Below are 23,598 nucleotides of genomic sequence, written 5' to 3' on the forward strand. Positions count from 1 at the left end.
TGTAGCTATTAAATAAGTATTAAAATAAACTAAATGTATGTTACTGCTATCATTAATGTGACTTAATTGCTTTTTAAATTCCCAATGAAATTTATTTATAATTGTAAAAATAAAGGGAAAGTACCTGTTTATTTTTGAGTTTCCTTGCTGTCCATACCCACTTGAAGACACTTTCTGGTAGAGTACTTGTCTGTTGGTCAAGTGACTCTGAGGCTTTAGTCTGGGCATGATTGATTCAATATGATTATAGTTGAGGCATAACACCTACCAAAAGAATACCTTATTAATCAGGTTTTAAAAAATAAATGCTAATATATATATATTTGGTTTGAATTAACATCTCAAAAGCTATTAAAATGGTTGGACTGTACAACATAATTTAATGATATCAGTGTTAAAATTACAAATTTTTATATTGCAAATTGTCTGTATTTGGCTTTGAATTTTTAAAAAAATTATTTGACATTCTGGGAAATGACAACATTTTAAACAAAATGATGGAGACAAAAGAGAGCTGTTTAACTTTCTCAATCTGCACTGATTTCTCCAAGCCTGATTTAGATGAATAACTCTTTAGTTGGAGAGATTGCTATTTCCCTATGTTTAAAAGACCATAAAATAGCTCAGTCAAGCTATAGAACTGGAGGCCATGAGGCTGCTTTGAGAACTGCAGTGTCCTCTAACTTCATAGCATACCCACTCGCTATAGAGGCAGCATTCCATCCCCATTTCCTACACTGAGTAAGATCTACTGCTTATAAGACAGTCACGTAAAACTGAGGTCAACCAAAATAACTTTGGAAGGTAATACTTTTTCTTGTTTGGAGAAAAAAAACACTTCAGGAATTGTTTTTCTTCAATAACAGGAAAATACCTTTTAATCCAAAGTAAAGAAGATTACAGCTTTCACTGAAAACTTTGAAAGAAAATTTGTGATTTACCTTCACATTAGGCAGATAGATTAATCCACTGAATGAGGTAAGATTATTGTTCTGTAGGTTCACATTACACACATTTCTAAATTGGTCAATTGGAATCAAATCCACAGTTCTGAATTTAGACAAAGTAAATACAGTTACAATTTTAGTAGGAAAATTATTTAGGTGAATCCCTCATGTACAACACCAAAAGCATTTTCAAAAATCTCATCTGACAAATGCTATAAGAAGAATTGCCTTCATGTAAAATGTATGGGTCAAGTGATGAGATAAATACATTTTTGGAGGAGCACATATATAAAAAAGTGACAGAATTTCATTGCTTTAAAAAATGTCTATTATAACATAACACTATCATAAAAGAAACTTTAAACAATTAACATCTTCAGTTTCTTTATAAATTCACATGTTCATGAAATCATAGTGAAGTTGATATGGTAAATCATAAGATTTTCAGATTGTAAACTGCAGAGGATATGAGTGAAATAGGTGATTTCTGAAATGCCAGGAAGGGGTTAGGAATGGAAAAGATAAGGTGAAAGCAAGTGAAAACTTTGACAGCAGGGTTTTTGTGAGATCTGAAAACTTGTATTGCATTCCACTTTGTAAGAATGTTTCTGTAATTAAACAGAATGCTTTACAACTCTTCCACCTTCCTTTGAGTTGTGAGAAAGAGCATAAAGCTAAATAACGTTGCTGCCCATTTCTTTAAACAAACTCTAAACCCTGAAATTATAATTATGACATACTTTCATTCATTCAACATATTTTCATTACTATTTCCTAAGTGCAGACAACATGTTAGAAAGGGTTACAGCAAATATGAAAAGACATTATCTCTGCCCTGAAGGAGTGGGATCCAGAAAACTGAAATGAAGAAGAAAAATTGCTATAATAGAGTTAGGTGTAATGGCATTTTAGGAAAAGAAAAACGTATTTGGGGAAGTCAGGAATTTCTTTGCAGGGGAGAACAATCTTAAAATGAGACTTGGAGAATTTATAGGCATTTGTTAGGCAAATTAGAAAAGAAAGAGTTCTAGGCAGTGGAACAGGCATAAGCAAAGGCAGAAACATGACATATCATCTTATGATTGAGATTGAAGAATTATAATATTTTAGAATTTCTGGAGCATAAAGAGTTATAGGGCAATAGAGGTAAGGATTACAAGAGATAAAAATAAACAGGTAATTAAAGGGTTTTTTATGTTGTACAATGGGACTTTAAATTTTATTATGTAGACAATGGAAAGCCACTGAACAATGTTAACAAAGGAAGTGTTCTGATAAACCTTGCATCTTAAAAGACGGTATGGATTGTAGATGGACTTTCAGGGAAGGATATATATGACAATAAAAAAGGTCAAGGAAGTTTCTAAAATTGTTTCTTTCCCAACCTAGGCTAATGGCAGTGACTTTGGAAAGAAGAGGGTAATTATGAGACATACTTAAGACATAGACTCTATAGAACATCGTGATTAATTAAAAATGAAGGACAAAGGAGAGAGAGAAGTAACTCTTAGATTTTTAGCATGGGCAACAATACGTGGATATTATTTTCTAGATGCTATCTAGAAAGCAATTGAATATTCAAGTGCGGAGCCTAGGTTTGGGCAAAAGTTGGGGGTCATTATCATAAACGAAATCCTTTTATTGCCTTTCTTTTTTCCTTATTCTGTGTGTGGTTAGTGCAGAATAAGGAAAAAAGAGAGGCAATAAAAGGATTTATTAACCATGAGGACAGTGATGTCATTCACTAGAATAGTGTCAGAGGAATGAAGCTGGATTGCGTTAATTAGGGTGATATGATGTGAGGACTAAACCTAGTATATTCTAACTTTTAAAAGCTTGGTTGTAAAAGAAAAGAGAAATATAAGGTCTTAGAAAGAGATTAACGACATTTTTAACCATGGTGTGTGATGATAAAAATTATAAGAATATTTCAAAGGGTGTCAAAGTTAGCATGAGATTTTGAAGTAAGGTAGATAATTTTCTGAATTATAAGTTATATTTGGGTAGATGTATAAATTATAAACCTTAGAAACTGGTATTAATTACATGTTTAATTATAATATCAAAAAACATATAATAAAATGTTTTTACCTGATGGATGATGAAGTCCAATTTAATTCTTGCATTTGGGTGAAGTTTGAATGTCCTTGTCGTTCTGCGATCATGTCAGAAGTTAGTCTGCCACCAAACAAATCTTTTGCACACTCAGTCTCTGGTGGGTCCTATATGTGAGAACATTTAGAAAGGGATGTCTTCCCTTACAGATGACTAAATGACATTCATTCTTTGGTTCCAGGTGAAAATAAAGTGGACTCATTTCTCTCTATTCCTCATATTAAGTACAACTAAAACCCCTGCACATGGTATCCTCTTATATAATAAAAGGCTAATATGCAAATTGTCCCCTTGGGAGTTCAACTGGGAGAACGGGAGTTTGATTGCTTGCTATGATGTGTGCTGACCACTAGGGGGTGGTGCAGACTATGGTGGGGGACCAGGGGCGCTGAGGGAGCGAAGGAAGGAGGCAGTGGCGGTGAGGCCGAGAGGAACCAGATTGGCCCTGATCTCCAGCAATGCCTAGGGACCCTACCTGTGCACGAATTTCGTGCACCAGGCCTCTAGTATAAAATAAAGAAGGAGACTGAAAGGTACAGGGAAGAAAACAGACCAGCTAGGGACCTTGGGACTTGAGGAATGACATTGTGGTGAGTTCCCTGGTGCGTTTTGCTATTTATAATAAAAAAATATATATATGAGGTCTTCGTCCAATGTTCCTAGCCAAGCCATATGATCAGGCAGGAGGGCAATGGAAGCCTGGCCTATTAAAGGGATGCCCATATGGGGCATGGCCCTATGGAAATTTGAAAGGTACATTAAAGTAGGTCATGTTAATACCCATTAGAACTTCCTTCTAAGTTTGGAAAATAATTGGAATTGACAAGCAGATATCACCCTATGCTTAGTGAAGGTGGCCATATGGGCCTATGAAATAGGTGAAAATTGGGGGGTCTATAGTAATGCAGAGATGGACCTAATCTGAGACACAGAATGCCAATGATACTGTTCTGTCTGCCAGCAAAAGAGAGACTACAGATGGACAAGTTGTAGATTCCCCTGGGGGAAGGCCCTGAACATAGCTGGTAAGTGTTGTGAGTGTAAAAGTAAAGGAAATACACAGAAGTGAATTTTTCCTGTAGACCTGGGTTTTCTTTTTCCTCATGTATGCTGAACTAGGTGTTGGAGAAGCCAGAAATCCAAAAATGCCAGTAAGAGAAAACAAAAAGTCCACAAAAAGCCTGCTCTCTGTGGTCACAAGACTAAGAAAGGGGAAGTCAATTAATCAGAAAACTTTTAGACAAGAATGGGTTTACTCCCTCCAAACACTACAAAATAAACTATGGCCCCAAACAGAATGGGAGCAAGGAAAAAGACCTTGAAGCCCTACCTGGTTTGGCTCAGTGGACAGAAGGGTTAGGGTTCAATTCTGGTCAAGGGCATATACCTCCGTTGCAGACTCAATCCTGCCACATATATAGGAAGCAACCAATTAATGTGTTTCTCTCTCTCTGTCTCTCCCTCTCCCTTCCACTCTCTCTAAAAAGGAGAGTCAATGGAAAAATATCCTTGGGTGAGGATTAACAAAAACAACTCTAGAATTATATTGTTCTTCTATCTCCCTGGGCACATGCTTTTTATGGCTTCTTTTCCTCTGTAAATTTCCTCAATGGAAGTTTTAAAGCCGCACTTGGATTTATTTACTTTCTCTACTCTCTTAATTTAGACAATCTTACATATGCTTTTGGTTTAACTATCAACTTTCTTCAAATTACTTCCAAATCTAAACAAATGTAAATCAAATAATAATTAAAATTAGTCCTGTGTTTTCAACTGCTTGCCTAGCCTCTCCAGTCAGATGATCCACTATCATATAAAACTTAGTGTGTTCAACATTAATAATCTTATTTCTGAAAAGTGCTTTTCTTCTTATATTCATATTCCTGTTATAATATCTCTTACTGGTATAGACTCAAATCTTATAGACATCTTTTACTCTTCCCTTTCATTGCCCTTCAATCCAATTGATTGCTAAATTCTGTCAATTCTCCCCAGTATTTCTTATACCTTTCAGCTCTCCATTTTAAAGTCAACTTTCCTTGATTCAGGTTCTCCATACCTCACATGTAGACTATTCTAATAGCCTCGTATTGGTCTTTCATCTATTACTGTAAACACTTCTGTTAGATTAAAGTTCCTAATATATAGTTTTGAATATGTTACTCCCCTATTCAATCTTTAATGCCCTCCCATTATGCCTCAATTAAAGTCTAAATTATTCAGTCTGGTCTTCATGTTCCATTATTAATTCATATATTTATACTCTACCTCGTCCCACAAAGAATTTGTGGAAGCTTACAGGAAGCACATATAATTCAACAGTAAAATGAAAATAATAAATAGTGGAGATGGGGACCAAGAATGATCTAAGTCAAAATAGATAAAAACTGGGGGTAGGAACAGATAGACCATAAATCCTACAGGGTTTTCTGTTATTGAACCATAATTTGGCCCTGAACTTTTAGGTAGTCAAAGTGAAAGGAAAAATAACAAAGTTAAACAACACTCATTGTCAGTGAGCGGAGCATACTTACTTCTAAAAGCACTTTCTCATGTGATCCTTCTATAAGGGCACAGAGAGATAGGAAGGATAAGATCTTCGCCACCATCATTAGAGCACATACGTTTCCTAAGTCTACTTTTAAAACATCCCCCAATGAAAGCCAATACCTAAATAAAACCCAGTACAAGATTTTATAGAATTTGTTTGTGTTGGGGGAGAATGTTTTTGATTTTCTATTTTGAGGAATAGATGATCTGTCCACTGAGCCAAACCGGGTAGGGCTTCAAGTCCTTTCTCCTTGCTCCCATTCTGTTTGGGGCCATGGTTTATTTTGTGGTGTTTGGAGGGAGAAAACCTATTCTTGTCTAAAAGTTTTCAGATTAATTGGCTTCCCCTTTCCTAGTCTTGTGACCACAGAGAGCAGCAGACTAGAATTAGCAATCTTCTCAGAGCACCTCAGAGTCCCAAACAGTCATGAACTATCTCTCAATTTTCTAGATTTGATGAATTTTATTGTTTGGCAGGAGTTAGGCAGTGTTACACAGGAGCCCTGTAGTTGTTACAGAATTCAAGTTTCTAAATATTGCTTTCATATTTAGACCTGTCTTATTTTTCTTTACAGTTTACTGGTAATGTTGACATATCATTTGTTGGTTTTAATATATTTTTCTTAAATATAATAACTCTATTTTCCAGGAATTAGGGAGCTATTTTGGAGCCCAAGGGGATGGTAGGACTCCAGAGCAGTTTTTTGGTAGGACTCCAGAGCAGTTTTTTGGTAGGGTTCCAGAGCAGTTTTTTTCTCTCCTATTCCATAAAATTGTGCAGTTTATTTTTTAGGCATTGAATTAGTGGGTGCAAATGTAGGCAGCATCTTTGCTTCCCTGCCACCTCAATTCAGATGATTAGAATTGGCCAGAGGAGGAGGATGAACACACAATACAGTGTACAGATGATGCACTGTACAATTGTGCTCCTGAAACCTGTATAATTTTGTTAACCAGTGTCACCCCAATCCTATATAATAAAGAGGGAATATGCAAAGTGACCATCACTCCAACACACAAGATGGCTGCCCCCATGTGGACACAAGATGGCTGCCACAGATGGCCAGCAGGGGAGGGCAGTTGGGAGGGACCAGGCCTGCAGGGGAGTGCAGTTAGGGGTGACCAGGCCTGCAGGGTAGGGCAGTTGGGGTGACCAGGCCGGCAGGGGAGGGCAGTTAGGGGCAAACAGGCTGGCAGAGGAGCAGTTAGGCATCAATCAGGCTGGCAGGGGAGTGGTTAGGGGGTGATCAGGCTGGCAGGCAGAAGCAGTTAGGGGCAATCAGGAAGGCAGGCAGGCGAGCAGTTGAGAGCCAGCAGTCCTGGATTGTGAGAGGGATATCCGACTGCCCGTTTAGGCCCGATCCCAGTAGGATCGGGCCTAAACAGGCAGTGGGACATCCCTCGAGGGGTCCCAGATTGGAGAGGGTGCAGGCTGGGCTGAGGGACACCAACCCCCTCCCCGCCGTGCACAGCTCTAGTCCTATATAATAAAGAGGGAATATGCAAATTGAACATCACTCCATCACAAAGATGGCTGCACCCACAGCTGAGGCCAAGTTCCCATAAGGAGACTTAAAAGCAATCAGCAGGGACCTGAGGCTACACCAGGGGTGGGCAAACTTTTTGACTCGAGGGCCACAATGGGTTCTTAAACTGGACCGGAGGGCCGGAACAAAAGCATGGATGGAGTGTTTGTGTGAACTAATATAAATTCAAAGTAAAGGAGCGGAGGGGAGAGCAAGAGAACCCTCCACTCTTTCAGCTCCGCGGGCCGGATAGAACAGGCGAACGGGCCGGATCCGGCCCCGGACCGTAGTTTGCCCACAGCTGGGCTACACCCTCCCCTGCCCCCGTGGGGCTTGACAGGGGATCTCAGGCCATGCACCCCACCAGGTGGGGCTTGACAGAGGACCTCAAGGTGCACTTCCCATCCTGGTGCTGGGCTAGGGGACCTCAGGCTGCTCCCCCTGCTCCAGCGCCAGGCCAGGAGACTTCAGGCTGCACCCCCCACCAGGTGGGGCTTGACAGGGGACTTCAGGCCACACTCCCCACCCCAGCACTAGGCAGGGGGACCTCAGACCGCACCCCCCACCCAAGCACCAGGCCAGAGGACCTGAGGCTGCGCCCCCCTGCCTGGCTGGGCTTGACAGAGGACCTCAGGCCGTGCCCCCCACCCAGCAGGGCTTGACGGGGGACCTCAAGGTGCACCCCCAGTGCTGGGTTGGGGGAACTCAGGCCACGCCCCCACCCAGCGGGGCTTGATGGGTCCTGAGGCTGTGTCCCCTGGCCTGGCTTGACAAGGGTGGGACTGGCCGGGTCTGGATCTAGCCCAATGTGGGGGGGTTAGCCGGGTCTGGGTCTCACACGATTTTGAGGTGCATATGGGTGGGCTGGGACTTGACTCTGGGTCCTGGGGTGTGCCCTAGACTCTGACAGTAGGAAGGTTTTCATATGCATTTTACTAATTTTCTTTCATCTCTGACACTTCTATTATAGAGAAAGGGCAAATAGCAATATTAAATTATTTCCTCTAATTAATCCCCTTTTAATGTGAACAAATTTTGTGCACCAGGCCACTAGTACGTTTAATAAAAGGGGAAAAAAGAATTGGCCAGAGGAAAAAATTTGGAAACCCAGGTCCATAATGTGTTTTGGAAACCTAGATGTTAATAAGCATAGTAAGTTAGAGATAAAGAATGTTAAATATGATTATGGCCTATGGATATGTGAATATTCATATATTCCATATGGACCAAAAGCTGAGTCATAAAACAACTTACAATTGAGATTCCATCCAAAGCTTTCAGTTCTGGAAGATGAAATATTACAAACAACCGGTAATTTTCTTGATTCCATACAATAATGTTTCCATACACATTTAGAATGACCAAGTTGCATAAATTCTGGGTAATAAAAATACATACATTTAAAGTGATATGTATCTCAAATTTTCCCCTTAAGAGTTTATCCTTGAATTTTAATATTTGAATTACCCTATCATTTTATAGTGATTTGAGTGATTTTAAGTATACTTTTTAGTGCAAGTGTTACCCATTCAGACCATTAGAGTCCAATTTTGTACAATATGATCAGAATCCATTTTTGGATGCTGGTGCTAAATGAATCATCTATCAGTAATAATAATTTGGAGGGAAGTTTAAAAGAGTACACTTTGTTTATGGAATAATGGCTTATTAAATAGTATGTATATGTGCATAGAGATATAACTGGGATGGAGAACACTGCCTTCTGATGAGGGATAAAACTAAAGTGCTCTTACCTTCTGAGAGTGTGGCAGAATTCATTTTAAGGAAAATGTGCTTTCTTATCAGACAAGGCATTTTAATGTGCCCTTGTGAAGAAAGGGTCCTGAGCGGATATGGCTGGGGGAGGTTAAGGTTAGAGGGAGTGAAACTATTTTGTATCATAATGTAAAATGGTTTAATTTGTTGCTGCTATTGTTGATTAGGTTGCCTCTGCAAGCTTTAGAAGAACTATTTATATTGGGGAATAAGATGGGGAGAAATCTGAATTTGAGGGAAGATGGGAAGTGGACCTACATTTTTGTTAGAATATAAAGTCCTAGGAATATGGTATAAGCAAAAGAAAAGGGGCCAAGGTGAGAGTTCCAGTGGTAGGAAACGGCCATTGAACTTTATAAACAATTAAATCACACATTACATGTGAAATGAATTCCTATTCTGTGCTGTGGTAAACTCCCATTTTATTCAAACTTCCAGTAAACTCTATTATACAGTAGCTTGGGAGGACTAAAGAGAACAAAGCTAAGGCAAGGTTGACCAGAAAGATAGAGCCACCAGTAGGAACCAGTAAGTAAGTGAGAGATAATTAAGAATTGCTTGCCGAAACCGGTTTGGCTCAGTGGATAGAGCGTCGGCCTGAGGACTGAAGGGTCCCGGGTTCGATTCCGGTCAAGGGCATGTACCTTGGTTGCGGGCACATCCCCAGTGGGAGGTGTGCAGGAGGCAGCTGATCGATGTTTCTCTCTCATTGATGTTTCTAGCTCTCTATCCCGCTCCCTTCCTCTCTGTAAAATATCAATAAAATATATTAAAAAAAAAAAAAAAAGAATTGCTCTGAGAACAGGAAATGTTAAAGAATCTTACTCTCTATCCAGGTTGGGAAATCCTTAGAAATACTGAGTTAGGAGGAATGGGTTATTTTATTTGAGTACTAAAAAAAAATTTACCCATGGAGGTTATCAACTAACCGAAATCTACAGAGAGACCTGTGAATCTGTATATTCAATAAGTAGCTCAAGTGATTCTTATGCTCAAGCAAGGCTTTCCACGTTATGGTTACACATACATTTGTTTGTATGTATATACATAAATGGAATAGACCGTGTTATTCTTGATTATTATTTTCTTCTTACGTTTTTCTATATTTCCAAAACCCTGTACAGGGAACATGCATTATTTCATAGTACAAAGAAACAATATTTGTAAAGACAAAAACATTACCCCGGATAGTCACCTTTAAGTTGTAGATCTCCTGATTGAGAGCAACATAGTTATTGCTTATGTATAGTTCAATTAGAGTAAAAGCTTTTTGTAAACCACTCAATGAAGTGATTCTGTTATTCTCAAGAGAAAGGGAGTGAAGATGAAGCATGTTATCAAAAGTATGCTTTTCCAAACCAGTGAGAAGATTATTGTTTATGCTGAGGCGGGTTAATTTAGTCAGCTTGGAAATGCCTAGAAAAATAAGCAAATTCAAGAAAAGATTCAGACATCACTGAAAGGTTAATTTTAAAAAAATAAATGTCTGGTCATTTTCCTATTTCTCTTTTTCTAAATTCAAATGGCTTTGCAAATTCTGTAATATTAACCATCATCATTTTTCCTTTTATTTAAGGATATAGTGCATATGAAGTCCTAGCTAATGTATTAAATTCCAGTTTTGGAATTCTAAGTAGACTCATCCTTCTTAGCTGTTAAGGGAAGGTATTACATAGTAGGAAATACTAAATTTTGCTTTCAAATAAACTTCAAGTGATATAATTAAGATTTTTCACCATCACAGTAACACAAAGCTCTACTACACAAAGGTAAAAATAATTACCCCATTTAAAAAGAGGGTAAGGAACTGGAGTACAATACTCTGGAGCATATTCCTCATTGTGATATTATTTGCATTAAAAATAATCAATTAGGCTAATTCTACCTTTGTATGATTAAAAGCACTCTAAGACAGAACTTTAAAAAAATGCCACCTCTCACCACAATCTAACTCCTGTGTATGTTACACAGTGTAGGCACTTTATAACTGTAGGTAGGAAGGAGGTGCAGTTGAAAGATAAGAGCTTTGGAGTCAGAGTTGGTTTCAAATGTATCACTACCAGATTTGTAAAATGATGTGATCTCTGAGCCTCATTTTCCTCATCCATAAAATGGACATACTAAAATCTACTTCTAAAGGGCTATGGGATTAAATGGAATTGCATTTGAAGTGCATCAGTTATAACTTTTGGCAAATAATTGGTCCTCAGTAAATTTTACCCACTCCCCTTTCCCAACTTCTATCATAGGACTATGCAATGCTAAAAGTAAATCGATCTAGGGTATGTTAAGATAAAACCATCCACGCAGAAATTCTTAAATGGATATTAAACCTACCTATGTCTGGAAAAATGAAGAGAAATATGTGTTAAAGTTTAGTGGGGTAGCTATCTTCTCTGAGAAGTAGGTATAGGGAAAGGGAGTATAGGTTTGAGGATTCTTCCCTTTAGTGGACTGTAGGTATTTCTCTCTTTCCACGTCCAGTGCAGCTAGAGAGCAGGTCCAGTTCCTGAGTAGGGGCGGTTGGGGATTGAGAAATAAAAGAAAGAGACAAGACACAGAGATAGAAGGAAAAAGCTGGGACCAGGTGGGACCACTGTCCTCTTCTGATAGAGAGACAGGGACAGGGACCCAGAGCCAATCCAGCGAGTTTATTTTATATCCCAAATATCAGGAAGTTTCACCAAAAGGTCAAGACAAAACGAGATTATTTGCATTCTTGAGTAGGCCCTGAGCATTCCTGGTGCTAGGCTGGATTTAGATATCAAAACCACTTCCCCACACCACAGGCTGAAATGAAGGTCAAGCTGACAACACCCTTGCCCTTTTGGCAAGGTGTGTTCCCAGGACGTGGCTTTGCCGACACCACTGGGTTCAGCTGACAATAAGGAATGCCCATGTGCCTTCCCAGGCGCTGTCTACAGTGGGCTTATGGAAGGGAATAAAAAGGAAATAGGGTTCTCAATTATATGTACAAAGCTAAACTAACACCCTATTGTATGGGAATGGAAGACTAGTGATAGTTTTCAACACAAATTCCTGAGCTACCTTCAGGCTTACTAACCGAAATCTACGGAGAGACCTGTGCATCTGTATATTCAATAAGTAGCTCAAGTGATTCTTATGCTCAAGCAAGGCTTAGAAATATATTGTTAAGAGCCATTAACATAAGTATAAGAAATGTTATTCATGCTATTTTAAAAGATATTTAATATTTCCTTTTGCATATAGAATTTTTGATATAAAATTTTCTATTTTATGAAAAAGGTAGTACACACACATGTGCTAAAAATAATACAAGAATTCAAAGGTGAATTAAGTATAAATTAAGTCTTTTTTCCAGCCATGATTTCCAATTTTTATCTTCAGTCCTTGCCAAGGGCCTCCCTGTTACTAAAATGCACATCCAGGAATATTTGATGCCCAGATAAGTATGTATGTGCATGTATGTGTGTGTGTGCATACCCAGATATTAGTGAAGCTGCTTAATTGTACTTGCATGTGGATCCATATAAAAGGTTGCATAGTACATTTGATTTTTAATCTCTTGTGAATAAATTTTCATTTTTGTTGAAGTCTTCAAATTTCCAAATGTAACCTTAATTCCATATTTTGAAAAACAAAGTGGGCTGTTTTAACTATTTAAAAAGCACCTCATTCATTCACTTTTTTCAACTCTATAAGTATTAATTACTGCCTATTTGTAATGTGTTAGGTTTGGTAAGAGTTGGTAAACACTGGCATGAGGAGAGGAGAGGGAAGGCAGAGGAGGTGAAAGTCAGCTACCTAGGCTCATGATATTCAGCAGGTGGTCACTGATCCCACTAATAGGTGTTTAGAATACTCTGCTCCTAACCTTCTTGGCACTTCTCTAGAGCTTTTACTCTTCGGAAATTGTATCCCCAGTGTCATTCATTTTTTGCTCTTGTCAATTAGATATTCATATTCTGACTTTCAATTTCTCAAATACTTTACCTTCTATCTTTGAGATGCAGTTCCCATCTAATGTGAGCTCTTCTAAGTTAACACAGGATTCCAAGCCTTCCATTTTAGTGAGATTGTTGTTGTTGAATGATGCCCATTTCAAATTTTCCAATTTTTCTAAATTTGTGATTTCAAAGAGATGTTGCCCATCTAAATTTAAGGCAGTTATCTGTAGAATAATTAACAGTATGTATTACTTCTGAATCTCATCAACAAATTCAGTGTTATAAAAAATGATTAGTGAAATGATTCAAAAGTGGTAACATCAAAGGAATTCCTTCACAATATTATGAAGCCCTTAGGTTACAAAAAAGTAGAATTTGACAACATTTTAACTCCAAGAGGGACTTAAATGGAATATGGTCTTTGTGCTGTGCCAGTCAGATTCACACTGCAATGAAAGACTTGTCCCAGCTGCTGGGAATGCTGTTGGCAGAAAGCTTTCAGCTTTCAGCCCCTTCAGGAACAGCCTCAGCTGCAGAGAGCTGCCTTGCCCAAGGTCACGCTCCAGCCCAGGTTGGCCCACATCCAATGACAAAGGGATATAAAGGCCTGGCCAACTCAGCCCAACTTGGAACAATTTAAAGGGCCATTCTAATTCCAGAACTCCCTGTGTCCCAAGGCTGTCACTGGACCTGCATAACAGCTAAATTATCTGTATATATCCCATCATAAAAATCATGCCACTAATATCTTCCATTTTCAAGGTTCAGCTTTTCTTAACCCAGTTTCTATCTTTGGTAAGATATATAAGGGTGCTTTATGCAGCAAGAAGTTGCTGGGGCTCCAGAACCTTTTCCTTTAACCGCGGCTGAATTCTAATGAGGTTCCCCTATGCCCATGCCAGGATTTTCCATCCCTTTCACCTTGCCACCCAAACTTTTGGTTTGATCTCTGGCTCTGACCTTTAAAGTTTGCTTGATTATTTTGACATATTATCAGAATCTACTCTTTGATTTTGTAGTCTACCTTTATGCAAAAATCTCCAATTCTATGGTGTCTACTGTCAAGGCCTAGCCCCCATAACGTAACTATATACAACTTGATCTCCCTATTTAATTTTAATTCAGCTCTTCCACTTTTCTGACACCTATCTGTGTCCTCTTTATGATATATAGACCAAAGCTAACTAAAATCTATTGAATTTAAGCTTTTTTAAAAAATTGGGTTTAATAATAGAATTAGCCTTTACCTTCAAGTACCAGTTTGCATTCAGATGTGCATGCGGTCCTAACTTCGAAATCTGTGTCAGAATTTTGGCAGAAGGCCATATACTAAGTATCCGTGGTCTTTCCTCTTTACTGCTAGAATGCCGTAAGAGAGATAACTAATACAATAAAAAACACATGATGAGTAAAGGAAATGACATATAGAAGTTTATTTATATTTAGTTAAAAGTACTGTTTCCTACATGAGTGGCCCAATGAATAATTTTAAAATATGACATCTCCTTTGCCTTAAAATGTTTTCAATGTATAGATAAACCTTAAATTATGTACTTTATTTTTGTTTTAGCAGATATTTAACCATACAAAAAATACTTATAAAATTGTGAAAGGAATACTGTAATACAAACACTATATAATCCATCCATGAAACCAGCTTAAGAGCTAGAATATTCCTATTTCCCTTCCTAATCTTTTCCTCTTTCTCCTCACAGGCCATCACTCAAGTGAATCAGTTGATCCCCTAAGTCTTAGGGCCTAAGAAGTGATCAAATGATCTCAAATTTTGTATCTACCATTTACTTACTTTATTGACCTGTTTGTGTTCATAAACAATATATCATTTAGTCTGCACATATTTGAACTTTATGTAAATTTAATAATATATATGAAGTTTTCTATGACTTGCTTTTTTGCTCAACATTATATTCAAGAGACTCAGCTATGCTGTTGCATGTAGCTGTAGATTATTCAGATGTCATTGCTATATAGCATTTCCTATCAACTCTTCTATTAGTGAACATTGGAGCTGATTTCAGTTTTTTGCTCTTATAGACATTCCTGTCATGAGTATTATTGTGCATAATTTCTGGTGTATACAGTAAGAGTTTCTTTAGAGTATATACAAATATGTACCCAGTATATATGCTGGGTTGTAAGGTATATTTATATTCAGCTTTACTAGATAATGCCAAATTGTTTTTCCAAAGTTATTGTACCAATTGTAACGTTAATTAAGATCTTTGCTAAAACTTGATATTGTCAGGCTTTAAAATTGTTGCCAAGTGGTGGCTATAAATTGGTAAATCACTGCAGGTTTGTTTTTTTTAATCCTCACCCGAGGATATTTTTCCATTGATTTTTAGTGAGAGTGGAAGAGAGAGGGAAAGACAGAGAGAAATATCTATGTGAGAGAAACACATCGATTGGTTGCAGCCTGCACACGCCCCAATCAGGACCCTGGCCGGGGAGAAGCCTGCAACCGAGATACGTACCCTTGACCAGAATCTAACCCAGGACCTCTCGGTCCACAGGCCGACGCTCTATCCACTAGGGCAGTCACTACAGTTTTAATGTTCATTTTTCTTGAATACTAGTACAAATGTGGTGGAGCATCTTTTCCTAAGTTATTTGGCTGTTCTGATTTCCTCTCCAGTGAAGTGTGTTTAAATCTTTGGACCATTTATTTCTATGTGATGGGTGGTTATTTTCATGATATATTCTAGTTATATAAGAAATATCTGTTGTTAGTTATGTGTTGCAAATTTCTTTTCCTAGTATGTCTTTTCATAGTATTCCCTTTTTTTTCTAAAACATATTGGTTTTTCTTTTTACAGTGAAGTTCTTAATGCATTTGTCTCTGTGCCTTTTATTGACTAGCCTCCCTGATCTATAAAGGCAGCTCTGTTATTTACCAAGTTTCCATGCATGTGTGGGTCAATATTGAGTCTTTAAAGTCTACTAGTGGCCCGGTGCACGATATTTGTGCATGGGGGGGGGGTGTCCCTCAGCCCAGCCTGCACCCACTCCAATGTGGGACCCCTCGGGGGATGTCCAACTGCTGGTTTAGGCCCGATCCCAGCAGTCGGACATTCCTCTCGCAATCCAGGACCGCTGGCTCCTAACCTCTCACCTGCCTGCCTGCCTGATTGCCCCTAACCACTCTGCCTGCCGGCCTGATCAACCCCAACTGCCCCCCCACTGCTGGCCTGATCACCCCCAACTGCCCCCCTATGCCGGCCTGCTCCTCCCCAACTGCCCCCCTGCTGGCCTGCTCACCCCCAACTGCCCCCCCCCCCACTGGCCTGCTTGCCCCCAACTGCCCCCACCACCAGCCTGATCGCCCCTAACCGCCTCTGCCTCGGGCCCACCACCATGGCTTTGTCCGGAAGGACATCCGGAAGGTCTCCTGGAAGGTTTCCCAGTCTAATTAGCATATTACCCTTTTATTAGTATAGATTCTTTTGGTCTATTTGTCTAACTCTGCACCAAGTCCACATTGTCTTAAAGCAGGGATGGGAACCTTTTTTCTGCTAAGGGCCATTTGGATATTTATAACATCATTTGTGGGCCATACAAAAATTAGTCTGCTATATTTGGTCAAACATTTAATTAACTCACCCCTAATGTGTTGGCAGGGCCAGACCAAATGATTTCACTGGACTTATACTAGTACAACCCGCAGGCCGGATATTCCCCACCCCTGTCTTAAAGGATTTTAATAAATTTTGATTTCTGGTAGAGTAAATCTCCAACTCTTCTTCAGGAGTTAATTGTATTTTTAATCAACAAAAAAGTTTCTTTCCTTCATTTTGATAGATCCAAAATTAACTAATATTTAAATGCCTTACAAAAAGTAAATAGAAAACTAGACTGTAGATATTTAGAATGTTGAAGCGACTTTGTCCAAAACATTAGCACTATTAATCTGCGTAACATAGACCTCTCCCCTCCTCCAAGTTAATAGATTTTGTTTTTTTCAAACAAACATAATATCAATACTATGTAGATAATTCACTAAATGATTTCTCATGGCCTCTAAGCTTATCTTACTTTATAGAAAGTAAATGGGAATCATTTAAACAGAAAAAAATTCAAGGGATATGATTGTTATATATTAATTGCTTTTTTATTAACATGCTAAGAGGATATAAAATCTTAATAACAAAACAAGAATATAGGAAATATTATTAAATATCACAATTAGTATGAAAGAATAAAATCTAACCTGAGTAATCTTTGTGCCACTAATGAATTTCATAGCTGCTGTAGCTTCTTCCTCCGAAACTACAACCCCATCTAAGTGAGTTAGGGTCTTCAGTCTGCCAACAACACTCAGCCTTAGTGTGGCTGGCTGGGGAAAAATAACAGAAAGTTAATTTTTACAAAATATTACATCTGTTATGGCATGGAAGGAAGTGCTTCTTCATTCCTTCCCATACAACTCAAAATTATGTATCTTTTATTTTATTATATATCTAAAAATAAAGGCTTAACTTATCCTATATAATAAAAGCGTGATATACAAATTGACCAAATGGTGAAACGACTGGTTGCTATGATGCGCACTGACCACCAGGGGGCAGACGCTCAATGCAGGAGCTGCCCCCTGGTGGTCAGTGCGCTCGCACAGGGGGAGTGCCACTCAGCCAGAAGCCGGGCTTATGGCTGACAAGCGCAGTGGCGGTGGCAGGAGCCTCACCCACCTCCACTGCAGGTGAGTGGTAAGGAGTGAGAGGTCCTGGACTGTGAGAGCCCTGGACTGCAAGATGGCACAGGCTGGGCTGAGGGACCCCCCCCCCCCCCCCAGTGCATGAATCTTGTGCACTGGGCCTCTAGTCTATAATAATAAAAGTGTAATATGCTAATTAGACCCGACAGACGTCATTCTGGACATCCTTCTGGACGAAGCTGTGGCAGCAGGGGCCGAGGCAGAGGTGGTTAGGGGCAATGAGGCAGGGAGGCAGAGTGGTTAGGGGCATCAGGCAGGCAGGCGAGCAGTTAGGGGCATCAGGCAGACAGGCAGAGTGGTTTGGGGCGGTCAGGCAGGCAGGCAGAGTGGTTAGGGGCATCAGGCAGGCAGGCAGAGTGGTTAGGGGCATCAGGCAGGCAGGCAGAGTGGTTAGGGGCAATCAGACAAGCAGGCGAGCAGTTAGGGGCATCAGGCAGACAGGCAGAGTGGTTAGGGGCATCAGGCAGGCAGGCGAGCAGTTAGGGGCATCAGGCAGACAGGCAGAGTGGTTAGGGGCATCAGGCAGGCAGGCAGAGTGGTTAGGGGCGATAAGGCAGGCAGGCAGAGTGGTTAGGGGCATCAGGCAGGCAGGCAGAGTGGTTAGGGGCATCAGGCAGGCAGGCAGAGTGGTTAGGGGCATCAGGCAGACAGGCAGAGTGGTTAGGGGCATCAGGCAGGCAGGCGAGCAGTTAGGGGCATCAGGCAGACAGGCAGAGTGGTTAGGGGCATCAGGCAGGCAGGCAGAGTGGTTAGGAGTGATGAGGCAGGCAGGCAGAGTGGTTAGGGGCATCAGGCAGGCAGGCAGAGTGGTTAGGGGCAATCAGACAGGCAGGCAAGCAGTTAGGGGCATCAGACAGGCAGGCAGAGTGGTTAGGGGCGATGAGGCAGGCAGGCAGAGTGGTTAGGGGCATCAGGCAGGCAGGCAGAGTGGTTAGGGGCATCAGGCAGGCAGGCAGAGTGGTTAGGGGCATCAGGCAGGCAGGCAGAGTGGTTAGGGGCATCAGGCAGGCAGGCAGAGTGGTTAGGGGCGATGAGGCAGGCAGGCAGAGTGGTTAGGGGCATCAGGCAGGCAGGCAGAGTGGTTAGGGGCATCAGGCAGGCAGGCAGAGTGGTTAGGAGTGATGAGGCAGGCAGGCAGAGTGGTTAGGAGTGATGAGGCAGGCAGGCAGAGTGGTTAGGGGCGATGAGGCAGGCAGGCAGAGTGGTTAGGAGTGATGAGGCAGGCAGGCAGAGTGGTTAGGAGTGATGAGGCAGGCAGGCAGAGTGGTTAGGAGTGATGAGGCAGGCAGGCAGAGTGGTTAGGGGCATCAGGCAGGCAGGCAGAGTGGTTAGGGGCGATGAGGCAGGCAGGCAGAGTGGTTAGGGGCATCAGGCAGGCAGGCAGAGTGGTTAGGGGCGATGAGGCAGGCAGGCGAGTGGTTAGGGGCGATGAGGCAGGCAGGCGAGCGGTTAGGGGTGATGAGGCAGGCAGGCAGAGTGGTTAGGAGTGATGAGGCAGGCAGGCAGAGTGGTTAGGGGCGATGAGGCAGGCAGGCAGAGTGGTTAGGAGTGATGAGGCAGGCAGGCAGAGTGGTTAGGAGTGATGAGGCAGGCAGGCAGAGTGGTTAGGAGTGATGAGGCAGGCAGGCAGAGTGGTTAGGGGCGATCAGGCAGCCAGGCAGGCGAGCAGTTAGGAGCCTGTGGTCCCGGTTTGCGAGAGGGTACAGGCCAGACTGAGGAACCCCTCCTATGCAGAATTTCGTGCACCGGGCCACTAGTTCTTTACATAATAGTTGAAATTAAATTATACTTATGAATTAATCTGTCCTGTTTGGAGGTGGATGGTTCTATTCTTACGAAGGGGGAAATCCTATAAGCTGTTGAAAAGCGACTGTGGTGAAAGTGTTCAAAGAACAATGGCCATGCCTCCTTTTAATCTAGATCAGCAGTCAGCTAGCCAGCTACAGGTGAGATTCAACATGGATCTTCAGTCCTGGACATTTAATTTGGCAACAGGGAGATAGGTGTACTGTGATGATTCAAGAAGTCTGCTTTGGTAAACGAAAAATGTCTTTTAATTTTATGGAGCAAGATGGAAGAAATATAAATAGTAATAGGGCCAAATGAATAGAACCAATCTTTGAAAAGCAAGAAAGGAGGATTCTTGAAATTATAAACTTGGGGATTGCTTTAAATACTTGGAGATACACTTAAATATAACCATTGGATACTGAAATTTCTTAGCATGAACCTACATATTTTTTTATGAGAAAAAGGTGTTCAAATTTCTTTTTATAGTAGAACATAGTAGTGGAGACGACAAATTTGTTCCCCCCTTTGTAGTATATTTCTTTTACTGTACTCTATTATTCTTGGTTCCTTTGCTTCATTACAATAAAGTTCTAGCACACTGAGCTACATAAACTCTCTGAAGTTTTATAAATGGCAATGACATCTAACATTCTTAAAGCCATAATACTATCAAACTATTAGATTACAAAAATGTCTGGCATGAAATGATAGCCTTTTTATAGGTTATAATGTTACTTTTTATAGTAACATTTGATTCATTTGATCACTATACTAAATTCAACTTATGAAATACTTCAAGAAATTCTAGCCCAACTGGTATGGTTCAATGGTTGAGCATCAACCTAACAGGGGTCCTCAAACTACGGCCCGCGGGCCACATGCGGCCCACCGAGGACATTTATCCGGCCCGCCGGGTGCCGCTGCCTGCCCTGCTTAGCAGCCAACTCGTCCCAGGCCCGCAGTGCGCATAGGAATTTGTTCATAGGTGTTTTTTTTTTAAAACTATAGTCCGGCCCTCCAACGGTCTGAGGGACAGTGAACTGGCCCCCTGTTTAAAAAGTTTGAGGACCCCTGATTAAGTTACTAGGAGGTCACAATTCAATTCCTGGTCAGGGCATATTCCTGGGTTGCAGGCTCAATCCCCAGTGGGGAGCGTGCAGGAGGCAGCCAATCAATGATTCTTTCTCATTATTTATGTTTCTCTCTCTCTCTCTCTCTCTCTCTCTCTCTCTCTCTCTCTCTCTCTCTCTCTCTCTCTCTCTCCCTTCCTCTCTGAAATCAATAAAAAATATTTTTTAAAGAAGAAATTCTAATACAATGAAGATAGTTTGCCTATTTCTGGCCATCATCGAATAGTAGTGAGAAAATGGCTTTGAAATAAAAATAATTGTTTGCTTTTTTATCACATCTGTTGCATACCTTTTGCCATGGATTATGTCGAATATCAAGAGTAAGAAGGCTTGTGGTGTGTTTGCATAATATATTTATTTCATCACCAGATTTTTTCAGTTGATTCCAGCTCAAGTCTAACTGCTTCAGTTTCATCAGACCTCTAAATCCCTCAAGGGTTATCACATGGTTATGGCTTGCATCCAAATATTCAAGGTTGTACTGCAATATACACAAATAGAAGCGATGCTGAAAGGATTGTGGTTTGTATTTACATAGTTCCTTTCTCTATGATCCTCTAAGTATTCTACATGCTTTTTGGTAATCCTCACAGAAACCTAAACAGTAGTTATACTGCAATCATGGTATCAATGTATACATTCCCTATAGAGCTACAGGTATTTTATTTTAGTCATTCTCTCTTAATTCACACTTCAGCCTCATTAACATGGAGTGGCACTGTTTGCTTTCAGAGAAGAGAAGGCAAAGAGGAACTGGGAAGATAATTTATCCCCCCAAAACAAGGAATTACATTTCTTAATACTTAGGCTTTTGCTTTAAACTATTGAACATGGTTAAAAGGTTGATCTTCAGAGGTACAAATCAAACCTATTTTATGATTTTCTTATTCAAAAGTGCATGAATTTTAATAATAATTTTGAAAAATCATTAAACTAACATATTCTCTGTTGGAAATTTGGGAACTACAATAAACAGATACAAAGAAAATATAGAAGAAACTATAGAAAACATAATTCTATTGCTCAGAAAAAATAATTGGAATATGTTTACTATAGGGACATATATTTTTGTATAAAACAGATTATATTGCATAGAATTTTGTATCCTTTAACATACTCACATATCATTACATCATCTTCAAAATTATTTTTAATGATAGCATAATATCTAATATGTGTATTATTAGGATAGTTTTCTTTTTCTTTTTTTCTTTTTTTCAATTAATCTTTATTGTTGAGATTATTACAGAGGTCTCTCTGTTTCCCCCCCATAGCTCCCCTCCACCCGGTTCCCACTGCACCCCAGGCCCTCGCCACCCTATTGTCTGTGTCCATAGGTGATGCATATATGCATATAAGATCTTTGTCTAATTTCCCACACACACCCCAACTCCCTTTCCTCCGAGAATCGTTAGTCTGTTCCATTTCCATGCCTCTCATTCTATACCATTCACCAATTTATTCTGTTCATCAGAATTTTTTATTCGTTCGATTTTTAGAATCAATTGTTGGTAGATATGTTGCCACTTTGTTGTTTATATTTTTTATCGTTACCTTTTTCTTCTTCCTCTTCTTAAAGAATACCCTTCAGCATTTCATATAATACTGATTTGGTGGTGATGAACTCCTTTAGCTTTTTCTTATCTGTGAAGCTCTTTATCTGACCTTCAATTCTAAATGATAGCTTTGCTGGCTAGAGTAATCTTGGTGGTAGGTTCTTGCTATTCATCACTTTGAATATTTCTTGCCACTTCCTTCTGGCCTGCATAGTTTCTGTTGAGAAATCAGCTGACAGTCATAGTTTCTGTTGAGAAATCAGCTGACAGTCATACCTTGTAGGTAACTAACTGCTTTTCTCTTGCTGTTTTCAAGTTTCTCTCTTTGTCTTTTGCCCTTGGCATTTTAATTATGATGTGTCTTGGTGTGGTCCTCTTTGGGTTCCTCTTGTTTGGGGTTCTCTGTACTTCCTGGAGTTGTAAGTCTATTTCTTTTACCAGATGGGGGAAGTTTTCTGTCATTATTTCTTCAAATAGGTTTTCAATATCTTGCTCTCTCTCTTCTTCTGGCACCCCCATAATTTAGATGTTCGTACGCTTGAAGTTGTCCCAGAAGCTCCTTACACTATCTTCATATTTTTGGATTCTTTTTTCTTTTTGCTTTTTCGGTTGGGTGTTTTTTGCTTCCTCATATTTCAAATCATTGATTTGATTCTCTGGATCCTCTAGTCTACTGTTGAATCCCTGTATATTATTCTTTATTTCAGTCAGTGTATGCTTAATTTCTGACTGGTCCTTTTCCATTTTTTTGGCATTCTCACTAAGATCCTTGAAAGTCTCACTAAGTCCCTTAAAGGTTTCTAGAAGATTCTTGAATAATCTTATAACTGTGGTTTTGAACTCTTTGCTTTCTTCCATTACTTTAATTTGTGACATTTTTCTTTGTCTCTGCTTTTTGGCTGCTTCCCTGTGTTTGTTTCTATATAATAGGTAGAGCTGCTAAGTCTCCTTGAGTTGATAGAGTGGCTTCGTGTAGTAGTTGTCCTATAGGGCCAAGTGGCTCAGCCTTCCCAGTCACCTAAGCTGGGAGTTCTAGGTGCACCCCTTTGTGGGCTGTGAGCACAGTCTTGTTGTAGTTGAGACTTGATTGCTGTTAGTGTCACTGGGAGGAATGGACCTCCAGGCCAATTGGCTGTGAGGACCAGCTGCAACTACCGTGGGAGAGCTGCTGTGCAGGAGACACCCTTATAGAGCAGGACTAGCTTCAGTGGGGGCTTTGGTGCTCACTGGATCTGCCCCTTGAGTGTGTCACTTACAGATGTGTAGAGTTGTAATCTGGTATGGTCTGACACTGACCACTGGGTACACTGGCTCTTGGGTCTCCAGGGAGGTGCAAAGTCAGCAACTGCCTAGGGCCACCCAGCAGGAGCTACAGAGAGATCTGCAGATTCCCCCTCTTTGTATCAGGTTTGGAAGTGCCCAGATGAGGCCCAGCTGTGAAGCAAGGCAGGATAGTGCTGATGCTGGGTCTTGGGCCTTTTATTGATAGGTTTGGGGCTCCCTGACTGAGCTGCAGCTTGTTTGACAGGTTTTTAGCCTGAGAAAG

At 40.4% G+C, this 23,598-nt stretch overlaps 1 protein-coding gene across 1 annotated transcript in view; it reads right to left on the reverse strand.

Annotated features, from left to right (window-relative positions):
- LRRC9 (leucine rich repeat containing 9) overlaps positions 1-23,598 on the reverse strand; it is a gene marked incomplete at both ends in the record, with an annotated part of 92,755 nt that overhangs the window by 28,734 nt on the left and 40,423 nt on the right. The window contains 9 exons of the mRNA XM_080677506.1: positions 125-264; positions 942-1,050; positions 3,039-3,169; positions 8,393-8,515; positions 10,110-10,330; positions 12,890-13,067; positions 14,091-14,225; positions 17,072-17,197; positions 20,786-20,977. Coding sequence (XP_080533632.1) covers positions 125-264; positions 942-1,050; positions 3,039-3,169; positions 8,393-8,515; positions 10,110-10,330; positions 12,890-13,067; positions 14,091-14,225; positions 17,072-17,197; positions 20,786-20,977 — 1,355 coding nt within the window. The remainder of the gene's footprint in view (positions 1-124; positions 265-941; positions 1,051-3,038; positions 3,170-8,392; positions 8,516-10,109; positions 10,331-12,889; positions 13,068-14,090; positions 14,226-17,071; positions 17,198-20,785; positions 20,978-23,598) is intronic.

Source organism: Plecotus auritus (assembly GCF_963455305.1).
Source record: "Plecotus auritus genome assembly, chromosome: 1".
In the NCBI taxonomy this organism is placed as follows: Eukaryota; Metazoa; Chordata; class Mammalia; order Chiroptera; family Vespertilionidae; genus Plecotus; species Plecotus auritus.